A 13,512-nucleotide genomic window follows, 5' to 3' on the forward strand; every position below is an offset into this window, starting at 1 on the left:
ACTCCCAAAGTTAGAGTAGTCTTTACAGGTTAAGGGCTCCATTCCACAGGACTGCCCCACTTCAGATGCCAACCCCACGTCACTCACACTTCTGCCCACCTGACTACAAATTCAGAGGTTCCCACAACCCCCCTCTTCAGGTGCTGTACTTACATTTACTGGTTTATTATAAAGGATATAACTCTGGAACTGCCAGATGGACCCATAAGGGATGGTATTGGAGTTGGGGAGCGATCGTGGCCCAGAGCTTTTGTGCTTTCTCTGAGGATGCTACCCTCCCAGTATATCAGAGTGTTTGTCAACCCAGAAGCTCTCCAAATCTTGTTGTTCACGAGGTTTTTTTGAAAATTGAACTCAATTTCCCAAAGGAGTGGGGTAAAAATTTCAACCCTCATGTGTTTGGTCTTTCTGATAACCATTGTCCATCCTGAAGCTATCTAGGGGCCTCTACATGAGTCACCTCATTATGCCATAGGCTCTGCTGTGGTAGAAAGGGGCTTGTTATAAATAACAAAAGACACACCACACCTTTCTTCCAGGAGATTTGCAAGGGTTTTAGGAGCTCTGTGCCAGGACAGACCTGGGACAAGGACCAAGTATATTTTTATTATATCACACTTTCATACTGTTAAAAACATTAACATAAGCAAAACTGCCCATTCCCCATTTCTACCAAAGACTTTTTGAAAAAACATTCACCTTATTAGATTGTCTCATTGTTTTTTGTGAAATCAGATCTAGCCTTTATGTATTGTATTTATCAGTTCTCAGCAAACTTAAATGTGTTCACAATGGGGATTGTCTAGTGGCATAGGGTCTAGAAATCCTATTATGTGTTAGGAATATAACTATATATGAATAAAAACAGACTGTAGCTTACTTATAAGAGGATTGTTTATTGGTAATTTTGGAAAGAGGAATCAATTATTTATCAAGTATTTGACTACATGGTCACTAAATTCATTTCACACTCTTAAGATTCAAAGATTTTATAGACAGATAAGCATTAAAAAATGTGCATGAGCAAAACATAGCTAAACCTCTAAATTAGACTTACAAACATACATTTGGTCGCTTATTTTCAAGCGTTATTGTGTTGCCCAGTGTACTTGAGAACCTGATAATGTAAGTCTAAATGCTACTCATTGCTACACTTCAACCGTCATAAAATAGTTATGCAGATCCTCTGATGTCGGCAAGCCATCTCAAAACACTGCATGTTGTAATAAGTTGCCTCACAGCCTACTCTTGTAACACAACTTATTTGTGTCAGATATAAAAAGAAAAATATGCGTTTCACCACAGATTTTGATTTTATTATAGATTATATTTAATAGAAACTGGGTTCATTGGTTATTCATATGGAGAAACTATATGCAAACGATAACTTTTTCATATATTGTGCTTGGTGTGTGCCATACACATATTTCCTATATGTCAAAAGGATTGGAAAGTACTGTGTTAAGAGTCCAGGTAGGATTATATTTATATGGTTATTTTAACAAACTAAGTTAGATAGGCTGGGATACTTGGACGAGTGATTGTTACTGTTTATAAAAGGTTGAGAGAGCAAAGGAATTAGAATGTAATATATGTGATTCAGATATGCTTTATACTATAAATTTGGTTTGTTTTTTTTTTTCTCTTCACTGCTATATTTCTTTTTAAAGGTTTACTCTGTGATTTGCTATGGTCTGACCCAGATAAGGATGTGCAAGGATGGGGAGAAAATGATCGTGGGGTTTCCTTCACTTTTGGAGCTGATGTAGTCAGTAAATTTCTGAATCGTCATGATTTAGACTTGATTTGTCGAGCTCATCAGGTATGAAACAAAGACTCTTGGATATTTTAATATTTATTAGTGTCACATAAGTCCTCTCATTTTGTTTTTGAGAAAACCAAGATCCAAGAAAGCTAAATGACTTGTACAAGGAAAGCAGTAGGAGAGGCAAAGCCAGTGTCTGGATCTCACAATTAATAATCTGTAACCTTTTCTCACCCTCTAAGAGGAAAAATGTTTCAAAAGAATATATTTTGTAGTACACTGCAATCCTAACAGAATTTTCAGTAGTTTTCTGAAGCTTTCTAGACACGGTCTAGAGTTTTATATATCATTTATATATTACGGATAACAATCAAATGAATTATATGGATATTGTTTGGATTTTGATAAGAACAAACCACACTGTAAAGACATTTTTGAGACAATTGAAGAATTTGATTATAAACTGGGTAATAGATACCAGAGTGTCATTGTTAATTATTTTAGGTGTGTTAAAATCATTATTGCTACATAAGAAAAATGCCCATGTTTTTTCAGAAATTCATACTCAAGTATGTAGAGGTAAAATGAGATGCCTGGGATTGGCTGTAAAATATGTCAGCAGAAAAAAAGGGGGAGATAAGTAGAAATAAATGTAGCAACCTCCTGATAATTACTGAATCAGGATGATGAGTAAATTGGAGTTTATTGAACTCCTCTTTAACTACTTTTGTGTATATTTGAAATTTTTCATTATAAAACTATTTATACAGTTTAGGGTTTTGGTTGTTTTATGTCCTCTTTTACCAACTAGATTGAACATGCTCTAAGGGAGGAGCTTGTAACTTATTTATTTTTGAATCTCTATTGCTTTGTACAGTTGCTGACATATTGTTGCATATTATAGCATGTACTTGGTGTTTGTTGAATAAATGAATTAATGAACAAAAGTATATTTTAACAATATATCAAATGCTCATGTTCTCTAAAACATAACTGGTATAAAATACACTGTGAAAGGTATTTTTAAAAGTTTTTTAGTTATTTTTTGAGGTTCCTGAAAGTATTCAGAATTAAGTATATACTGTTCCATAACACTTACCTTTTTTCTGGAGCTTTCCTCCCCAGGACACTTGACTACTCTTGACTACTTCTGCTTCTTTGTGTGATCCTAAGTGATAAACAGAAATGACTGGCTTTTCATCTTCTGCATGTTATACCTATCACATGCCTCTTTTTTAGCAGTATTTTCTAGTCATTCATTTGAAGTCATGTTCCCAAATCCTTTGCTTTTGACACAGTTGTTTTTTAATCAGTAAACATTGTGTTTATGACTTTGATAATTTTAAGCCTTCTGTTAGATAACAGGGCAGAATTGCTAAGTTGGTAACTAAAATACCGACTGATTTCCATTCACTGGTCTTTTTAAAAAAAATAGATAATGATTTTAAAAAATCAGGTTACTGAACTCATTTAGTTTACATGGTCTTGTCTTTTCCAGAAACCTCCAAAATCCTATTATGCTTATTTTCAAATATGTTCTCTAAAATTAAGAGATTTACAATAGGAAACAATACAAACTACAAATATTCCATTAAAAGAAATATTAGAAAGAATGAACAAACAAGAAACTAAGAAATATATATACTGAATGCCAGGCATTGTGCCGAGCTAGGGATAAAGTAGCCACAGTCTTAACAGAAAAGGTTAATATCTAAATTGTAACATGAAGTAATTTCAACAGAAGTATGTTCTAGTACAGTAGTAGTTATTTTAACAAGTAAATGATTTTGGAGGAGTTTGAGGTTGCTGTGAACTAGGCTGATGCCACGGCACTCACTCTAGCCTGAACAACAAAGTGAGACTGTCTCAAAAAAAAAAAAAAATTTTTTTTTTTTTTTTTTAATTAAAAAAGTACTTGGTTTTCAGCTCCCAGTCATTGCTATACTTATTAGCATATTTTGGTTTTGTCTCATGGGGAGCCTTGGAAATGATACCATCTTTAAGCTTTTTAGTAAAATGAATTCATTATTTCATTAAATAAATCCCTGCCATTATAGAAAAGGCACACCAATTTTAATGTTCTAATAAGCAAAGTTTAAGATAAAATCATAACTTCCAAAACAAAACAGTTTTTTTAGGTCTTTGCCACATTGATATTATTTAGTACAGATGGTTAAGAATTACCTACTAGGGCAGGCACAGTGGCTCACGCCTGTAATCCTAGCACTCTGGGAGGCTGAGGTGGGCGGATTGCTCAAGGTCAGGAGTTTGAAACCAGCCTGAGCAAGAGCAAGACCCAGTCTCTACTATATATAGAAAGAAATTAATTGGCCAACTAACATATATATAGAAAAAATTAGCCGGGCATGGTGGCACATGCCTGTAGTCCCAGCTACTCGGGAAGCTGAGGCAGAAGGATTGGTTGAGCCCAGGAGTTTGAGGTTGCTGTGAGCTAGGCTGACGCCATGGCACTCACTCTAGCCTGGGCAACAAAGCGAGACTCTGTCTCAAAAAAAAAAAAAAAAAAAGGAATTACCTACTAATGGTTTTTTTCTTTTGACATTTCCTTTGACAGGTGGTGGAAGATGGATATGAATTTTTTGCTAAACGACAATTGGTAACCCTATTTTCAGCCCCAAATTACTGTGGCGAGTTTGATAATGCTGGTGGAATGATGAGTGTGGATGAAACTTTGATGTGTTCATTTCAGGTATGATATAAATATAAATTTATAAGAACTAGAAATCTAATTAAAACTATCGTCAGAAGAAGCTTTCTTGTAGTTTTGTGATCTTTCCTTGAGCAAGTATTGAAAATCATTTTAATTCTGAAGTAATTTGCCACTCAGACTCATTAGAGATTTCTATTTTTAGTCACAAATTTTCTAGCATTTTTGGTATATATCAGATATAATGGTTTTAGGGAACCTAAGCTATGTCACTCATTCTTGATTTAGATGTTTAAATTGTTCAATTCTCCTATGGCCTATGGGATAGTTGCTTGCTTCCTAAAAGAATGTGAACTCAATGAATAAGAGTTCTGTTTTCTTTTGCAAGGTGAATAGGTGGAGCAGACATTGGTGAGAGAGAGAATTATAAACATAGATGAACATAAAGTAGAATACCTAAGAAACAAACTTTCAAAATAATAGATTTACATTTTTTGAAGAGGCCAGCTGTAGCTTTAGTGTGTTACTTACAAATCATTCTTGTTCACTGAGTAAAACAGCTTTGATACTTTGTTTTTGCAAAGGTTATTCTATATCCTTGATGTGCACACACTACATTTCTCTTTTTAAATGTAGTGGGGCTTTCCTATCCCTCTTTGCCTTTGTTGTATTACACCATTTCCATCAACTAGTACAATTAAATGATAAATGTGATTTTTCATTTATAATTTAAAGAAAGTAATTTTAAATTTAAAAAGTACTTGGTTTTTTAATTAATTTAAACTAATTTCTTTAAATTGTAAATGAAAAATCACATTTATCATTTAATTGTACTAGTTGATGGAACAACAGGCTGTTTCCTTCAACAGTTGTTATGGTGGACTTGGATTAATTTTTCTTTTCACTGAGGCATTATGATGCTCTGAATAGTTTTAAGAAATACTTCTTAAATCTTTTTACACATTTTTCTTGTAAAATCATGACATTTTCTGTCTTATCGTGTAGGTTAAAACTCTGCTTACACTCACCAGAGTGAGTATAATAAAAAGACAGTAACAAGTGTTGGCTAGGATATGGAGAAATTAGAATCTTCATGCATTAATGGTGGAAATATAAAATGGTGCAGCCACTTTGGAATATAGTTAGGCAGTTCATCAGAAATTTCTTTTTTTGTTTTTTGTTTGTTTCATTGTTGTTTTTTTGTAGGGGGGGGTGAGCCTTGCTCTGTTGCCTGGGCTAGAGTGCCATGGCATAGAAATTTAAACAGAGTTCTCATATGATGCAGCAGTTGCACTTTTATACCCAAGAGAAGTGAAAACATTTGTCTACACAAAACTTATACATCAATGTTCATAGCAACATGATTCATAATAGCCAAAAAGTGTACACAATTCAAATGTCCAGCTGATCAGTGGATAGACAAAATGTTCATCCACATAATGGAATATGATTTAGCAATAAATAGAAACAAAGTACTGTAATCCTAACACTCTGAGGCAGGCGGATTGCTCAAGGTCAGGAGTTTGAAACTAGCCTGAGCAAGAGCAAGATCCGTCTCTACTATAAATAGAAAGAAATTAATTGGCCAACTAATACATATATAAAAAAATTAGCCGGGCATGGTGGTGCATGCCTGTAGTCCCAGCTACTCGGGAGGCTGAGACAGTAGGATTGCTTGAGCCCAGGAGTTTGAGGTTGCTGTGAGCTAGGCTGACACCACAGCACTCACACACAGCCTGGGCAACAAAGCAAGACTCTATCTCAAAAAAAAAGAAAAAAGAAACAAAGTACTGATACAAGCTACAGCCTGGGGGAGCTTTGAAAACATAAGTGGAAGAAGCCAATCACAAAAGGCCACATATTCCATGATATCAATTATACGAGATGTCTAGAATAGGCAAATCGATGGAGACAAAGTAGATTAGTGGTTGCTTAGTCTTCTAGGGGTTGTGGGGAGGTAGAGGGTGGGAATGGAGAGTGACTGCTAATGGGAACAAGATTTTTTTAGGGGTTGACAAAAATGTTGTAAAATTAGATTGTGGTACTGGTTTAACTGTAAATATGCTAAAAACTGTCAACTTGTATACTTTAAACAGGTGATATATCAATATTTTATATAAAGTTTTTTTTTTTTTTGAGACAGCATCTCGCTTTGTTGCCCAGGCTAGAGTGAGTGCCGTGGCATCAGCCTAGCTCACAGCAACCTCAAACTCCTGGGCTCAAGCAATCCTCCTGCCTCAGCCTCCCGAGTAGCTGGGACTACAGGCATGCGCCACCATGCCCGGCTTATTTTTTCTATATATATTAGTTGGCCAATTAATTTCTTTGTATTTATAGTAGAGACGGGGTCTTGCTCAGGCTGGTTTTGAACTCCTGACCTTGAACAATCCGCCCACCTCGGCCTCCCAGAGTGCTAGGATTACAGGTGTGAGCCACCGCACCCGGCCTTACATAAAGTTTTTTAATAAAAAGATCTATTTATACATAAAAAATAAGGTTTGAAGAGTTTGTGATTTGGAGAAGATTAATTACCCTGCTGAATTAACATGTCAGAACTATGATGAGAACCTAGATCTTTTGACTCTTAAACCAGTGTTCTTTTCCTCACCACAGAGATATACTAATTTGAAAAATTTTATTCTTAAATCTAAGGATTGAGTAGTTGATAGGGTAGGTGTACTCAGCCTATTGTTACTACAATATGAATGGAATGACAAATAGCAGTTCAGACATTTGCACACTTTAAATCTAAGGAATGTTATGGAACTCTGCTGTTTTCTATATTTTATGCCATTTATTGAAAAAGATCAACCATTGGAACAGTTTTCTTAAACCTTATTGCACTTGAAAGAATAACATTGTTTGTTAATAAATTATTTCTTTTAAGATACTGAAACCATCTGAAAAGAAAGCTAAGTATCAGTATGGTGGACTGAATTCTGGACGTCCTGTCACTCCACCTCGAACAGCTAATCCACCGAAGAAAAGGTGAAGAAAGGAATTCTGTAAAGAAACCATCAGATTTGTTAAGGACATACTTCATAATATATAAGTGTGCACTGTAAAACCATCCAGCCATTTGACACCCTTTATGATGTCACACCTTTAACTTAAGGAGACGGGTAAAGGATCTTAAATTTTTTTCTAATAGAAAGATGTGCTACACTGTATTGTAATAAGTATACTCTGTTATAATATTCAACAAAGTTAAATCCAAATTCAGAATTATCCATTAAAAGTTACATCTTCACGTATCACAATTTTTAAAGTTGAAAAGCATCCCAGTTAAACTAGATGTGATAGTTAAACCAGATGAAAGCATGACGATCCATCTGTGTAATGTGGTTTTAGTGTTGCTTGGTCGTTTAATTATTTTGGGCTTGTTTTGTTTTGTTTTTTGTTTTTGCTCTAATGGAATTTTTTTTTTCCCTAAACATTTTTAAAAGTGAAATATGGGAAGAGCTTTAAAGACATTCACCAACTATTATTTTCCCTTGCTGATCTACTTATGTACCTGTTTGATCTTACTAAGAAAACTTATGCCTCATTTCATTACAGTAAAAAGGAATTTTAGAGGTTGATCGTTTTTTAAATAGGCAAACTGTCCAATGATTTTAATCAGTTTGACTGGGCAAACTTTACAGCTGATAGTGAATATTTTGCTTTATACAGAAATTGCCACTGATTTGGATTTGTGCACTCTAATTTTTAACTTATTGATGCTCTATTGTGCAGTAGCATTTCATTTAACTTTAAGATAAGGCTCATATAGTATTTACCCAACTAGTTGGTAATGTGATTATGTGGTACCTTGGCTTTAGGTTTTAATTAGCACGAAACACCTTTGGCATGCTTAACTTTCTGGTAACACCCTCACCTGCATTGGTTTTGTTTTTTGGGGTTTTTGTTGTTGTTTTTGTTTGTTTGTTTTGTTTGTTTTTAGATCCACATACATGAAAATCCTTTTTTGACAAGCCTTGGAAAGTTGACATACTATCTCTTTTTTTCTTCCTTGTATACAAAGGATGTATTTAAATGAATGCCGGTCAGTGGGACATTTTGTCAACTATGGGTATTGGGTGCTTAACTGTTTAATATTGCCATGTGAATGTTGTATACGATTGTAAGGCTTATGTCACTAAAGATTTTTATTCTGATTTTTCATAATCAAAGGTCATAATGATATTGTATAGACATGCTTTGTAGTGAACTATAGTAGCAATAATTTCTGTACATGATCAAGAGTTTATTGCAGCATTTCTTTTCCTGTTCTCTTTTTTTTAAGGGTTAGTATTAACAAATGGCAAGTAATAGAAAAGTCAACAAAAAGATTTTAGAAGGAGAACTTACAGGACACAGATTTGTGATTCTTTGGATGTGACACTATTGGATGTGATTCTAAAAGCTTTTATTGAACATTGTCAAATTTGTGAGCTTAATAGGGATGGACATCATATTTATAATGCCCTTCTATATGTGCTACCATAGATGTGAAATTCTTGACCTTAATATTGTCTTTGAAAATGTTAAATTGAGAATTCTGTTAACATTTTATGAATTGGCGCATTGTATTACCGCAAGAGATATTTGATTTTCAGCACAGTGCAAAAGTTCTTTAAAATGCATATATGTCTTTTTTTCTAATTCCATTTTGTTTTAAAGCACATTTTAAATGTAGTTTTCTCATTTAGTAAAAGTTGTCTAATTGATATGAAGCCTGACTGATTTTCTTTTTTTCTGTACAATGAGACATTTAAACATACATTTTATTCAAATAGGTATGTCCTTGACATATATTGAATTGATTCTTTTCTGAAAATATTCATGGCCTGCATATTATAGGTTAGGTCACACAAGCTTTTATCTGATGTGATTTAAATAACTTCCTGATTGGAGTGTAAGTTGAGCAATTACTAAATAAAATTTTACATTTATTCGTTTAGTAGTCATATTGAAGGAGGTCTAGAAAATAATCCTTTGGCAGGGAAAGGGGGACAGTCCTTATTTAGCTCAGTATTAAACCACATTAATCTGGATCCTACTGACTGGTTTTTGTAAAAATTCATCAAGGTCAACGCTAAAATATGAAAAATAAGGATGAAAATTTATCATCTTTAAAAATTATTCAAGCAGGCCGGGCACGGCGGCTCACGCCTGTAATCCTAGCTCTCTGGGAGGCCGAAGCAGGCGGATTGCTCAAGGTCAGGAGTTCGAAACCATCCTGAGCAAGACCCCATCTCTACTATAAAAAGAAAGAAATTAATTGGCCAGCTAATATATAAATAGAAAAAATTAGCCAGGCATGGTAGCGCATGCCTGTAGTCCCAGCTATTCAGGAGGCTGAGGCAGGAGGATTGCTTGAGCCCAGGAGTTTGAGGTTGTTGTGAGCTAGGTTGATGCCACGGCACTCACTCTAGCCTGGGCAACAAAGCGAGACTCTGTCTCAAAAAAAAAAAATTATTCAAGCACTCTTAAAACCATTTAACAGCTTCTATATTCATATACAAATAATGTATTCTTTACAAATAGTATTTACTTGGCAACATTGCTACTTGAAATAAAACTTTCTTAGGAGAAAATTATCCTGTCACTAATTTATATCATTCTCTCTGATTTTTTTCAGGTTAGTGATTTTTTTTCATACAATTTAATCCAAATATTTTGACATTTAAAAATCATTAAACATAATAGATATCTGTTAATAGTATGTGATGGATCACATGGATTGTAAAGCAAGGTTATTATGGTCAACTTCTCTTAGTTCTTGAATGGAAATGATCAACTACAGTGGATCTCTTGCATTTGAAGCTTTTAACATTCATTGGTTTAATTTTGCTCAGGGACAAATTTTAATCATTAGCAAGACTAGTTTGTGCGGAGTGTTTATTCATCAGGTACTTAGAGCCTAGCCAACAGCCTGGTGTCCACCCTGCCATATTCCTTTATTGCAAAACAGTATACCTAAACATTCCTGAAGTTATTTTTTTTTAATTGAAAAATGCTAGCAGGAAGAATTTTAAAGCTTAAAATATAGGTGGTTAATTTGAAGTATGAGTGTGTTCTGAGGAAGCATTTACTTTAAAAAAATTTTTTTGCCTAAAGCAAAGAACATTTTAAGATGTGTCTCTTAAGAATATAAAAATATTATATTGAACCAAGGGACTGAAATCCGTCTGTTTGTAAGTTCAGGTATATTCCTTTGTATCCATGGCTACTATAACTTTTGAACCAAAAGAAATTTTTTTTACAACATCTTTATGCTAAAAATGTGTTTAGAGAAGGAAGATGGTCAGGCTGAATTTGCTGTTGATGTCCAGTCTAATTCATCACCTCTTTTCCTTGTGAATCCATGCCTGAATCAAAGCTGCACCTGAGAAGACACTTAATATAAGCATCCACTTAGAAATACATTGTCCCTTTTGCTAATCTCAATGTTTTATGATTTCCCCCAACAGCTAACAGGTGGTTAGAAGAATTTTAAAGGGACAGCATACCTGGCAAAATGAACAATACTTAAATATGAAACAAACTGTTTCCATATAAGTATACATCGGGAGTTTCGTTGTCTTTATTCTTTTTGTAATGTTTCAACGAAAGTGAAATTTAGATACAGTGAAACAACTTTCATCTGTTAAAAGTGGATTTTACCTATACATTTGAATGCCAGAATTTCTAAAGAAATCCCCAGTCCGGGCGTGGTGGCTCATGCCTATAATCCTAGCACTCTGGGAGGCCGAGGCAGGCGGATTGCTCGAGGTCAGGAGTTCAAAACCAGCCTGAGCAAGAGCGAGACCCCGTCTCTACTATAAATAGAAAGAAATTAATTGGCCAACTAATATATATATAGAAAAAATGAGCCAGGCATGGTGGCGCATGCCTATAGTCCCAGCTACTCTGGAGGCTGAGGCAGCAGGATTGCTTGAGCCCAGGAGTTTGAGGTTGCTGTGAGCTAGGCTGACGCCATGGCACTCACTCTAGCCTGAGCAACAAAGCAAGACTCTGTCTCAAAAAAAAAAAAAAGAAATCCTCAGATTAGGAAATTTTAAAAATCAAAGCTCATTTCCTTTAACCACAACTTAATACAGTGATTGACATAGACCATCAGCTTTTGAAATTTCTCATTGTAATTTACTTTCCCATTCATGTTGTCAGTGTTTTATTAAATCTTAGTTTTACAAAAATGACTATAAATCTTTGCTTCTTTTCTCATAGGGATCTTTGCCACATTGTTTGGGGTACCTGTAGGGTGGAAGATTGCAAGTGAACTGGTGTGTGGTGTCGAGGTGGGAGTGAGGAGGCTCTGTGTGTGTGAGAGGGAGAGTTAGAGAACATAGGCTGTCTGAGGCTCATAGGTTCAACATTCCTTTTAAAAAGGTAGGAACTTAAGGTCTCTTCCTGAGTCTTGCAATCAAGCCTGCCCTGTAATCACCAAGTAAGAGATGTGTATTAATTTTTACAGCTGCCTCATCTGAGTAATTCAATAGATTTACTGGCTGAAATTCTTCCCCCAAAAGCAGTGACTTCACAGCTTAACATCTGGAACATTCACAGATTATTGTACAAATTTATTAAAAGACATACTAATTTATGGGCTGTCATATATAAACACTGATTATTGACAAAGTCACAAAGACAAAAAATATAACAGGAAAAAAGTCGTCTAGAGGAGTCTCTTATGTAACAAGTTTACTTTGAAGTAAGTCTTAAACCTCCCAGTACATTGTTTGAAAAAGAGCTGAGGAAACAAAACTGGGTTATTGAAACTTTTTATGTTAGGCAGTCTCCAACATATAGCTCTCAAACTGGCAATTGGCACAGCATCTGACAGTGCTGCCACTTACCACCAGGTATTGACAGACTGATCTATTCTGTCTACTATTCTTACTTAAACATGAACTTTGTCTAACTCTTAATTCACCTGAGAAGGTGAATGTGAAGGGTCAGGTCATTTGAGAAAGCTCATGTCTTGCAGAACTCATGAAACGACTCAATTTACCAAATTAAAAATTAATAAGCTTACTTTAGAAAATCTTGTGTGAGGCCAAGGGTCCAAGTCTCAGCACAGGTAACTATTACATAGTATATGACCTCAGTAAGAAGTTTTAGAAACACAAATCTGTCTCCCAGGATAATTGCCCCAGGTTTTGTAGCCCATCTCTAACTAGAGCCTGGTAACTCCACTGAAATTAATTCAATTAATTAATCATACCAAAGATGTGGTTAAAATCTGTTACTGGCCAGGCACAGTGGCTTGTGCCTATAATCCTAGCACTTGGAGGCGGAAAAGGCGGAAGATAGATTGAGGTCAGGAATTCGAGACCAGCCTTAGCAACAGCAAGACCCTGTCTCTACAAAAAACAGAAAATGAGCCGGGCAAGGTGATGAACGCCTATGGTCCCAGCTACTTGGGAGGCTGACGCAGAAGGACCACTTGAACGCAGGAGTTTGAGGTTGCAGTGAGGTATGATGAGAACACTACACCATAGCCTTGGCAGCAGAGCAAGATTCTGCCTCAAAAAAAAAAAAAAAAATCTGTTACTGTACTGTAAAACTTGTTTTGAGTGGGAGACCCTAATCTTCAAACAAGGAAGTTCCCTAAACTATGGATATGCTCACTGACAGATTAACACAAATTGTAATCCATTCCATCTTTAATAGAGCATCAGTTATTCCCTAGATCCAGTAGGATATTGGATCCAGTTGGATATTGTTTCAAAACTTTGTTATATTTGGCCCTAACAGTCTTTAAGTCTAGATCAGTCTCATGTCACTAGAATGTAAGCTCTTATGGGCAGGGATTTTTTTCTCTTTTGTTCACTGATATTGTAATATTTCCTCATCCTAGAGTGGTGCCTGACACATAGTAGGCATGCCAATAATTGTTTAATGAATGGCAAGCCAGTTTCAAAAATGACTAGTATTAGTATTTTGACACCTTGATGTTTTAAAGAAATTTGCCACAAAAAAAATACAGTTCCAGTTATTTATACTCATGTAACTCCTTTTGTTTCTTACGGCAAGAATGCTGGAGTAGTCTCAGGGGAAATATACTGCCAAAATAAATGGTTCATTGCCAAAA

General features: G+C 35.2%; 1 protein-coding gene across 1 annotated transcript in view; it reads left to right on the forward strand.

The window, feature by feature from the left end:
• The window catches only part of PPP1CB (protein phosphatase 1 catalytic subunit beta), a 43,922-nt gene extending 30,410 nt beyond the window's left edge, over nt 1-13,512 (forward strand). Inside the window, exons 7-9 of the mRNA XM_012788320.2 lie at nt 1,671-1,822; nt 4,341-4,475; nt 7,321-13,512. Coding sequence (XP_012643774.1) covers nt 1,671-1,822; nt 4,341-4,475; nt 7,321-7,425 — 392 coding nt within the window. The 3' untranslated portion in view covers nt 7,426-13,512. The remainder of the gene's footprint in view (nt 1-1,670; nt 1,823-4,340; nt 4,476-7,320) is intronic.

The sequence above is a fragment of the Microcebus murinus genome, chromosome 3, assembly GCF_040939455.1.
Source record: "Microcebus murinus isolate Inina chromosome 3, M.murinus_Inina_mat1.0, whole genome shotgun sequence".
Lineage (NCBI taxonomy): Eukaryota > Metazoa > Chordata > Mammalia > Primates > Cheirogaleidae > Microcebus > Microcebus murinus.